Source organism: Trichophyton rubrum (genome assembly GCF_000151425.1).
Source record: "Trichophyton rubrum CBS 118892 genomic scaffold supercont2.9, whole genome shotgun sequence".
Classification (NCBI taxonomy): Eukaryota; Fungi; Ascomycota; class Eurotiomycetes; order Onygenales; family Arthrodermataceae; genus Trichophyton; species Trichophyton rubrum.
In genome coordinates, this window is record NW_003456420.1 from 987,473 (window position 1) to 997,498 (window position 10,026).

The following is a 10,026-nucleotide window of genomic DNA, read 5'->3' on the forward strand; positions in this document are numbered from 1 at the left end:
TAGGGGGCCGGGAAGATGCCTGGGTTAGGCATTGAGGGGGACCGCATGTTCAGACGGTTGTTTGTAGTGGTGGAGGAGTGTGGCTGTTGCTGTTGCTGCTGTTGCTGGGTGCCATTGGCAGAGGGCTGGATGCGGTGGCGGTCGGAGAAGTTGTTGTATGTTTTGGAAGAAGGGAAAGGATGCTGTGGGATTGGAGCGGAGTGGTAGGATGAAGAAGCAGAAGCCGAGGAGGTTTGGGTGGTAGAGGTAGTGTTGTTGGTGTTGTTGTAGTTGGAGTGGCCGCCTCGACCGCCGCGGTAGCCACCACGGCCTCCTCGCTCGGAGCGGGATTCACGGGTGTATTCGCGGGAGTACTCGCGGTCCTTGGAGAAGTCTCTGTCTCCTCTGGGCTGGTAGTCCTTGAAGAACTCGCCGGAGCGAGCACCCATGTCGAACCGCCTGTCGTGGTTGGCGTATCTGGAGTGGCCGCCGGCATGAGAGTCGGAATTGGCCTGTCTGGAGGCGTGCTGGTCTGCATGGGCGTTCTTGTACGAGGAAGAGCTGTCCTCGTGGGACTTGTGGTAGGACTTGGACTGGTGAGGACGAGTAGGGGACTGAGAAGACGAGGTAGGATCGGAAGAAGTGGTAGCAGCGGTGTTGATGCTGTTCTGTACTGGCCTGTTGTCCTTGGTCGCCTCAGCTGGAGCAGCAACATCGCCGTTTTTCAGGCTTGCATCAGCGGCAGTGGTAGACTTTTGAGCAGACTCTGTGGCATCCCCTTTCTCGCGCTCTCCGGCCGAGGAAGGCTTCGAGGTCGAAGTAGTGGTAGTAGCTCTATCACCACCGGCATGGGCACCGCCTCTGGAGCCACCTTCACGCGCGCCGCCTCTGGGACCACCACTGCGGCCGCCTCTCCTGGCAGCAGGTGGCAAGGGAGTGTTGAAGACGGCCGTGGGCACGTATGGGACGGGCATCCATTTCTCCTTGCCGTGGGCTCTGGAGCCAGCAGGCTTCTCCTTTTCGGGCCGTTCAGGCTTGTCAGCTTGATCCTGGGCCTTGCGCAGGTCTTCACCCTGAGCAGTCTGTGGGGTTGGCCAGGAGGAGGCGTCGTTGACTGGAGGGAGGGATTCAGCGTCCTGTCTAGCCGGCCGAGCACTTTTCCTCGATCCTATACATTTGTCAGTAAAGGGTGTAATCAGTAAAAGAAATGGAAGATGAGACATACCGTCGGTAGCTTTCTTTTTCTCTGAGGTTGCGGGATCAGCCTTCTTTCTGCTGCCGCCCTTGTAGTGTTCAGACCTGACGTCGCCGGACGGGGTCTGAGTAGAGGTGTTCTTGGTAGTCGTAGTGGGAGGAGTAGTAGTACTAGCGGTAGTAGTGGCCGTCGTGGTGGCAGCAGGTTTCAGGGCGTTGGCCTTTGCCTTGGCCTCCAGGGCCTCCTGTCGTTGCTGCCAGATGTTGACTGCCGGCGGTGGAGCAGCCTTGAGCTCTTTTTGCTCTTTTTGCTCCTTTTGCTGTTCCTTGTGCTCCTTTTGAGTATTGGTGGTGTTCTCCCAGCTGGCCTCTGACTTGGGCTTCTCATCGTCTGCAAGGGGAGCCGTTGACGAAGACGAGCCAGCCGACTTCTCCTTGTTGTCAGCGGCGGTGGAAGCCTGGGACTGCTTCTCCCACTCTGACTCTGAGGCGGTGGCGGTGGTGGTGCCGTTGGGGGTGGTGGTGGAGAGGTCGTCTTCCTTGACCAGGGTCGAGGCGGTCGAAGCCGACAGTCCTAGCGAGGGAGAAGCCGAAACGGCCTTTCCAGCATCATCTCCATCCACCATGGTCGTAGTACTAGTACTGGCAGTGGTAGTGCCAGTTTCCTCCACACTGGGAGGCGTGGGAGTCTGCTTGCTGTTGGAGTCAGAGGCAAGGCCCTTTGCAGCCTGGGCGTATGAAAAGACAGGCATCTCTGGAGTGGACTTTTTGGCAGAGACCGAAGAGGCTGCCATGAACATCAATGTTCCCTTTTTATGGCTTGTCGTAGAAGAAGGACAAGACGTGGTTTGAGGTCTGCCACTAACGGCAACGAGAGGAGGTCGGAGTCAACCACCACCAAGCAGAGTCAGTCCCCGCCTTTTACCTGGCTAGAAGGTAGAGAATCAGAAAGAGTCGCTGAAGAAGTATTTATATCAATGTGTTTGTGTGTGTCTGAGTGAGAGACGACATCCGATGTCCCTCCGTCCCGTCCGTGTCGGCAGCGAGAGGGCAGAGAGTCGAGAGTCGCACCCAGGTCGTACCTTGTTTTTTTATTCTTGGGCCGTTCAGCAGACAAGCAGCAGATCCGTCTCTGGTCGTCTGGTGAGTAAGTAAGTAGGACGAGAAGGGCGTCGGTGTCGTCCGTCCGCGAGAGAGAGAGAGAGATGATAAATAGGTAGCGACGCAGAGGACCAGCGAGATCGACACGGCAAGGAAAAGAACGACTGCAGCGGCAACGCCTGTACAAGTCAGTCTCTTATATCTCTCTCTTGTATCTCTTTCTTTTCTTATACTCTGCTATAGTCTCTCTCTCTTCCTGATCTCTTCTCTTGTTGTCCTTCTTCAACCCCTCATCCAGGCCAGGTCACAGAAGAGCAGCAGGAGAAAAGGAAAAAAAAAAAAAAAAAAGTACCTTCGCGAGGCCAATTGCCCACTGACGGCGAGCTCAGGCAGGACGCAAGCCAGGCGAGAGCAACAAGACGAGGACAGCGACGTGCAAGCCTTGACGCCTGTCGAGGAGGGTGAGGATGGGCGAAGATGCTGGGAGTTGGATTTGTTGTGCGGCGGTTGAAGAAAAAGTGCGAGAGGGAAGAAAAAGGGAAGAAAAGGAAGAGAGAGAGAGAAAGTCAAGAGGGAAAAAAAGGAAGAAAAAAAAAAAAAAAAAAAAGCTGCTGAAGAAGTTTTAGTGCGGAGAATCAGAAGCAGCAGAAGAAGAACTTACCACGTGAGAGACGAGGATGGGAAGATGGCCGAGGAGGACTTTGGATAGACTGACAGTAGACTGACAGTAGATTAATAGACAGAGAGAAGAGACAGAAGATAAAAGAGAAGATAGTAAGAGACAGAGAGGAGAAGAAGAGAAGCTGAGAGTAAGTGATTTAGTGTAAGGCGAGGAGTTTGAGGTGAGCTAAAGCTAGGGCAAAACCTGGCCGGCTTCTTCGGCTGGCAGAGAAGATGACGATGGAGATAGTAATTGATGAAGGTGAAGGTGATGATTGAGAAGATGATTAAGATAGTGATTGAGATCTAGAGATGAAGTCGAGGTGTCTCTTCTTTCTCTCTCTCTCTCTCTCTCTCTCTCTCTCCTTCTCTCCTCCTGCCGAGGACCGAGAGACACAGCAATAACTAGTAAGAGTAGAGACTCTCCTACTTACTCTCCTACTGCTTGCCCTCTCTCTGTCTCTCACCAATGCTTCCACTTACACCGGCTGTCTACTGTCTCTCTCTTACTGTCTTACTGTCTTTTACTGTCTTCTCTCTCTCTCTCTCTGTCCACTATCTCTCTTCTTCTTCTCTTCTTCTTCTTCTTCTTCTCTCGCTTCTCCTCCACGTGACCACGGCTAAACCTGGAACTGCTGATGATTATAAGAAGAAGAAGAAGAAGAATAAGAGATGGAGACAGCAAAGACTGCGATGGCCACTGAGGTCACTTTGATATCAAAACCACAGGAATACGAACCCAGACTCGAGACATTACCATTGGTATCATACATACATACACTCCATAGTTACATCACAGCCATGGTCCAGACAGCCATAGTTAGTAGTCAGTCTTACCAATGCCGGACAGTAACAAGCACCTTTTCCCGCTCATCCCACACCCCGTCGGCCTCTCCTGCAGCTCCTCCTCCTCCCCCAAGGACACCGGAATTCACGTCCAGCAGGTTCAGCATCCGCCAGACCAGTCGGTGCGGCAGGCCTTCTCGCACACTGATCTTCTGCAGGGCATCCAGGCCGGTAAAGTAGCGTGTCAGCATCGGCCAGTGGCGTCGCAGGGCAGCATACACATCTTCTTCTTCTTCCTCCTCTTTCTCTTCGCTTTCTTCTTCATCGTCATCTTCTTCTTCTTCTTGTGCTAAGGGGAACGATTTATGGATGTGGTCGAGCCAGCGGGACTCGAGGGGTGAGGCCCGGTGAGGCCGCAGGATCAGAGACGCCGTAGACGTTGATATCGATGTTTTAGTCGTAGGCCTAGACACAGGCACAGGGGTAGCTAGACCTTCTTCTTCATCTTCATCTTGATGGCCTTGATGTCCATTGACGGGCTGGTTTTGGACCGCCATCTTCACCTCCGGACTCACCTTCACCCACCCAAACGTCCGTAACTGCGTCACCCACCCGCCTCGCACCAACCACGCCAGAATATCATAATACGCCTCCTTGTGGTCCTTGCTCGGGATATAACTGAAATACGGCCTGGGGCTGCCCGCGCTCAGAGCAGACAGCATCTTCGGCAGGCTAGGCAGGGTAGGAAACATCCCTTCATACGCCGCGCTCGCCACGCCCAACTTACTCATATCCGCGTTCGGCGAGACAATATACACATCCTTCTTGTTCAGCGGTGGGATAGCTCGTGCCCGCCGCCAGTACACCAGATGGCTGGCTAGAATCTGGATATCGGCCAGCGGGATGTGCGAGCGTGCTGAGATCTGTGCAAATGACTTGGTAGGCTTGCTGGAGCGGATGTAGTGTGCTAAGGGGGGGCCGATGGTGCTTTTCGACGCCTCGATGTCCTTGAGGATACTTGTCTCGTCGCTGAGCAGCAACAGGGCAAAGTGTTTGGCTAGCATTACCTGCGACTGGCCTGGGTTGGTCATGTGGGCTGTCTCGTCGGTCGAGGAGACGCTGTCGGCGGTCGTCAGCCAGAGACCCGGGTAGCCTGGTTCGTTGGGCGACGGGAGATGGGGCGTTGATGTCATCGGTGGTATCTGCATCGACATGCTGGTCTGCGGGCCCAGGCTGACAGACGCGATCTTGGAGGCGCTGATGTTGGTGTATAATGTCTCCATGGCCTGGGCCAGACTGGATTTGGCGGACAGCGCGGTATACAGCCCGGACAGCGAGGTTCCTACCACCATTTATTAGCATAAAAACTTAGGACTGTTGTATTGTAGAGAAGACGTACTCTCCTCGCGACACTTCTCTTTGATGCGCAGGATGTTCTGGGCTTCTTTCCAGACGTAATTTGCCCGCGCCTGCTCGCTCTTCAGCGCCTTGCCGAACTTCTTCACCACATTGTCGTACATCTCTCGCACCCGCACATTGTACTCCAGTGCCGGCGGGTTCAGCACAAACACCACATTGAACATCGTCATCCCGTCCTTGATCGTAAGCTGTTCGTCATCAGAGCAGTCCTCCCCGTCTTCTTCTTCTTCTTCTTCTCCATCTTCCTCCCGTTCGTCACCTCCGTCCTCGCCATCCTCGGTGTCTGTCAGGGGTATATTTGCATCTCCTCCTACCAGCCCGGCTCCAAGACCAGACACGCCAGCGCTCTTCTTCACTTTCTCCTTCTCCTTCTCGTCTTCCTCTCGCTTCGTCTTCTTCTCGCTCTTCCGCTTCTTCCTGCGCTTCCGCCATGTCCCGTCCTTGCGCACAAATACAGGCCAGCCCACAAACGTCAGGTCGTTCACGCCAACTTCAAACCGCCGCTTGTGCCACGCAGGCGACGGCGAAAGCAACTTCTCCCACACCCCGTAGCCCAGCCCCAGGAACGAATCCGCCTGTAAACTGCTCCCTTCGCCTTTCTTCTCTTCCGCCCCTTCTTCGCCCGGAGCTCCCTGGCCCTGTATAGCTACTTTCTTCCTCACATGCGACTGTGACTGTGACTGTGACTGCTGCGAGTGCTGCGAGTGCTGCCGACTCGGCGAGCGGCGGTCTCTCTCCTTCTCCCGCTCTCCTCGATCAACAACGCTCGACTCCTCCTCCTCCGACGTCACCCCTTCCTCGTCCACCGATGCTCCCGAATCAGTCCCCTTGACCTCCTGGTCCAGATCAGCCTGTTCATGCTCCTGCTCGTCCTTGGGCTGCTGCTGGCCGTCGTATTTATTCGGGGAGGTGGAGGGGGACTCGGCGAGCGTCGGGTTGGGAGGGTAGTGGTAGACGAACCGCGGGCCGGCGCGAGATCGAACCACCAGCGCAATCGCGATCAGGCATGGGTCTGGCGGCCGGATGACGGACGACATCGAGTCGGCGATGCTGATGGTGGTCGGTGGGATGTACACTCGTCGCCGGTACCGCATGGCTATTAACTTAGCTTCTTCTTATCCGGGGTATATTTAACTTAATTGACTAAGGTTGAGCTTGAGCTTGGCCTGGACTTGAACGTTTATTCCGTACGCTTTGAACTTGATAGAAGTGGGAGTCTCTTTCGTATATATACAGTACTGTAAATCCAAACGCCGAAGTCGTAGCTGTAGTCGTAGTAGCTAGCTGGCAGCAGCTAGGTAACTAGCTGATGCATCAGCCGCAATGCAGTGCGTGCCTTAACTAATTAATACATATGCAGTCGTATCACACATCCAACGCCTAACCAATGGCTGTTCTCGCCAGCTCTCCCCCCCTTTCACCAATCACTTCTTACTGCTTAACGGCGGTTTGTCCGGTTCTGTCTGCGCGTTGCTCGTCTTGGTCTCTCCCGGCTTGTCGTCGTCAAATACCAGCCCGAGATTCTTGAATTCGTCCGGCGCCATCAGGTTCCTGTCCCCGTCAGTCCACCAGCACCACAATCGACGTATATCTAGAAAGTGTAGTAGGTAGATACGCACTTCTCCATTCGGCAGCTTAGATAGCTCTTTGCGAGTTTTCGACAAGCTTCATCGTTGACGCCGCGCGCTGACTTCAGACATTGCAAGTACCCTGCTATTATCGACTTGCATTCTCCTGCGCCGCGGTCAGTAACAGCCCCGTAATCAATGCAATGCCAATCAGTATATGGAGTAAGGAGATCTACCGTCGTGGTCGAGTGGGAAGCTGCCTCGCTCCGGTCTGTTTGAGCCCTCGGCATCAGTTAGTCGAATTGCAGTTAGAATCAAACGGTCAGGTCAGAATTGGGTGACGCACGGAGTAGGCTTGATGTTAACTGCGCGGCCGCCAGGGCTTCCGAAACTCATCTTGACACTCTCTTATTGCTCAACTGGCGGATCCAAACGTCTCCTTTCGTCTGGCTGTTTCGCTGGGATGGCTTCGACTTCGACTTCGCTTCTTCTTCTTCTCGACGGGAAGAAAGACAGGTGCAAACGGTGCAAACAACGCAAAGCTGACCATCGATGCAAACAGGCCAAACCATGCAAAAATGACGTCTGGAGCAAACATGAGGCGAGAATAGGATGGACAGAGTAGAAGAGACGGCATGATTAACATGGAAAAGAAATATAGCCGTAGATGAATGTATCCTTGTCTCTGAGGTGCTTGAACAGGCATATAAAGAGTCACTGCTCTCCTGCTCGCTCAGTCAACAGTTTACTCTACTCGACACTAACAAGATACCAGCAACACACATCTACTTCTACCCGCAGACCAACCAAGATGCCAATGTTCGTACAGCAGCTCTCCTATCAACAATACAAGGATACAAAGATACATACTAACTGAGCATTGATGAAGGAAACTTGAAGGAAGCTGCCAATGCGGCGGCGTCGAGTTCTCCCTCGACTCCAACACGCCTGTCCCATACCAGCTGTGTGCATGCAGCATTTGTCGCAAAGTAGGCGGATACATGGGCAGCGTCAACCTGGGCGGCATCAGCAGCTCTCTCAACATCGCCAAGGGGAAAGACCTAATCAAGTATATCACTCTCCCTCACTATATTAAAGGCTTACTGCTAACGACGATAGAAAATACAACGCCATCAAAGACAGAGGCAAGCCGACGGAGGAAAAGTGCAGCTCCGAACGAAGCTTCTGCTCAAACTGCAGCACCATGCTCTGGGTATATGATAAGAGCTGGCCGGAGCTGATCCATCCGTTTGCGTCGGCCATTGATACAGAGCTGCCTGACCCAGAGGAGATGGTGTGCATACTAGCTGACTCCAAGCCGAAGTGGGCGCGGTGGCCGGAGGGGAAGAAGGTCGTGCATAAGACGTATGGAGATAGCTTGGAAGACTGGCATAGGAAGAACGGGAAGTACGTTGAGTAGACGAGAGTGGAAGCTTTTTAATATTTGTGCAAGTAAAAAGAGGTAGTCATATTGAATGCTATTAACTATCTATTGTGTCGAGTATGATGTCTAGTATACCCTAGTTAGCAGTGAACACCGAAGAGTCAATGGATGGTTTAAAGCGGTGTTTCGTGCAAGGGTCAGGTCTCCAAGGTGATGTGTTATCGTCAAAGTAAGACTCGGAAAGAACACAGCGAAAAATCATTGTTTCATCAGGCAAATGTCAAGTGTGGGATGGGAGGCGGACTGCAAAAAGAAGACTAACCTGTGTGAAATACAGTATACGTCTACGATGTGATATCAAACCTATCCCACAAGGTCACATTAGTACTTGTCGACACCGTCATGATCAAGAAATATATGCTTGGAAAAGACAAAATGGAGTCATCTATCATCAGGCTTCCCGCCCATCAGTCAGCGTCACTGCAAGTATACCTCGAGCGCAAGTTATGGCAGACATACCTCATTAAATCAGAATTTTCAGTGTAAGAAGTTTCACCTCTGGCGGTTTAATGCACATATCAAACAGTGTGAATAATGTTCATCATGGAAGAGATGTATCCAGTAACGCAACTAATGAAACAGAAAAAGATATATATATATACCTGATCAACGGCAACGACGTTAGCATTCATTTCCAGCCATTGAACTGCCGCAGTGACAGGAGAAGATGGTATTAAGCAGGTGTGTAGCATATAGTCAGGTGACGAAATCTCAACAAGCAATCTAACCATCAACTACCCAACAGGTTTGTACGTCCTGTTGTAGTGGATAGCGATGAAAAGACGCGATCTGTCCGCCCGTTCGTTCAAATGTTCCTCATGCAAGGTGTATTGTTTTTTGGGGCATGTGTAGATGTGTGAATAGCGTACCTATTCGAGACTTGTTAGAAACTGATTGACTGAAGAATCGAAGTAGATGTATGTATAAAGGTGAGTAAAATCAGACAAGGCTGAAACTTAGAAGCTGACAAAATTCCACATTATTGGTTAAGCTTGAGGAATGCCTTTGCATGTCATAGTGTCATCATAAAGGGGGGTGTTGCGCGGGAAGTAGCAAGAAGTAATCAGTTAATACACACCTTTTGAATAATCCATTGAATAGCATGGATTCCAAGGTAAGACGGTAGCAAAAGCTCTAAGGACGACATGTTAGCACTCAATTGCAGTACGATAGAGTGCAAGCACATCTCCCATGACAACTTGTATCAGAGGATGGACACCAAGTGTATCCGTCATGAATTGTCGGATTTGGATTGTTCAAGAGGAAATTTTTGTTCATCAGGGTAAAGCCTGCACGGGAGAACAGTGCATGCAAAGGAGCATAGAACGGCTTACCCATCATTAACCTCGAAACAAGCCAATCGGCCTTGTAAGAGAAATGAAAAGAAATGATCAGCAGTTGCTGTTGCTGCGCTGATGTTGATGTTGACGAAGAAGAAAAACGAAGAAACAAAAACTTTGCCGGTTTTTATTTGTGGGCGGCTTTGCACTCTTCGGCGCGCGGGAAAGGCAGAAAGCGCAGTTCACGTGATACCCCTGACCGGAAAAAATTCCTTGTCTTGGCATGAAGAACATGCATATAAAGGGGGGAATTATAGCGCAGGGGGAAGGGGAAAATCATGGGGAAGAAGATGGAGAAACGATATATACGTGACGAAGTGAAAAGGTGGTATATTCATATTAGAAGACATGCCAGGCATCCCAACTTATAATACAACAGGCTGGACGACCAACTCCAGAAGCCAAAACTCGGTCTTGAAAAGTAAATTTATATATGAAGAAAAAAAAAAAAAAAAGAGGAAACAAGAAGCGAAAAGCCTATTTACAAGGCGACGGCGAGACCAAGAAGACCAGCAGCTCCGGCAATGCTGGCTGC

The 10,026-nt window shown here is 51.6% G+C and overlaps 5 protein-coding genes across 6 annotated transcripts in view; 1 reads left to right on the forward strand and 4 right to left on the reverse strand.

Annotated features, from left to right (window-relative positions):
- The window catches only part of TERG_07347 (uncharacterized protein), a 5,967-nt gene extending 3,214 nt beyond the window's left edge, over positions 1–2,753 (reverse strand). The window contains exons 1-3 of one of the 2 annotated variants that reach the window (XM_047748756.1): positions 2,627–2,753; positions 1,205–2,453; positions 43–1,147 (exon numbers count right to left, since the gene is read on the reverse strand). In XM_047748756.1, the coding sequence (XP_047604744.1) occupies positions 43–1,147; positions 1,205–1,973 (1,874 nt within the window). In that variant the 5' untranslated portion in view covers positions 1,974–2,453; positions 2,627–2,753. Of the gene's footprint in view, positions 1–42; positions 1,148–1,204; positions 2,454–2,626 lie in introns of those variants that run through there. The other variant, XM_047750378.1, reaches the window with a different exon arrangement.
- A 753-nt stretch (positions 2,754–3,506) lies between these two features.
- Positions 3,507–6,233, reverse strand: TERG_07348 (uncharacterized protein; the record flags this gene model as incomplete). Its single annotated transcript, XM_003232455.2, has 2 exons — positions 3,507–5,062; positions 5,120–6,233. 2 exons carry the CDS (start codon positions 6,231–6,233, stop codon positions 3,768–3,770), a joined length of 2,409 nt encoding a protein of 802 aa, XP_003232503.1. The 3' UTR covers positions 3,507–3,767.
- Positions 6,234–6,563: 330 nt separating this feature from the next.
- TERG_07349 (cytochrome c oxidase assembly protein COX19) lies at positions 6,564–7,103 on the reverse strand (the record flags this gene model as incomplete). Its single annotated transcript, XM_003232456.1, has 4 exons — positions 6,564–6,690; positions 6,759–6,873; positions 6,944–6,978; positions 7,054–7,103. The coding sequence occupies 4 exons, from the start codon at positions 7,101–7,103 to the stop codon at positions 6,564–6,566; spliced, it is 327 nt and encodes a 108-aa protein (XP_003232504.1).
- Positions 7,104–7,708: 605 nt separating this feature from the next.
- On the forward strand, positions 7,709–8,127 carry TERG_07350 (uncharacterized protein; the record flags this gene model as incomplete). Its single annotated transcript, XM_003232457.2, has 2 exons — positions 7,709–7,776; positions 7,827–8,127. The coding sequence occupies 2 exons, from the start codon at positions 7,709–7,711 to the stop codon at positions 8,125–8,127; spliced, it is 369 nt and encodes a 122-aa protein (XP_003232505.2).
- A 311-nt stretch (positions 8,128–8,438) lies between these two features.
- Positions 8,439–9,567, reverse strand: TERG_07351 (uncharacterized protein). Its single transcript, XM_047748757.1, has 3 exons — positions 9,230–9,567; positions 8,754–9,020; positions 8,439–8,454 (listed from the first exon to the last, which is right to left on the reverse strand). The coding sequence occupies exons 1-2, from the start codon at positions 9,335–9,337 to the stop codon at positions 8,886–8,888; spliced, it is 243 nt and encodes an 80-aa protein (XP_047604745.1). The 5' UTR covers positions 9,338–9,567; the 3' UTR covers positions 8,439–8,454; positions 8,754–8,885.
- Between the last annotated feature and the right edge of the window lie 459 nt (positions 9,568–10,026).

Bases quoted from the DNA above. Each gene is read 5' to 3' on its own strand.
- TERG_07351 (XM_047748757.1), bottom strand. From the start codon at position 9,337: ATGTGCTTGCACTCTATCGTACTGCAATTGAGTGCTAACATGTCGTCC. The intron at 9,021-9,229 runs GTGTGTATTAAC...AGTCTCGAATAG, and splicing joins TTCAATGGATTATTCAAAAG to GTACGCTATTCACACATCTA.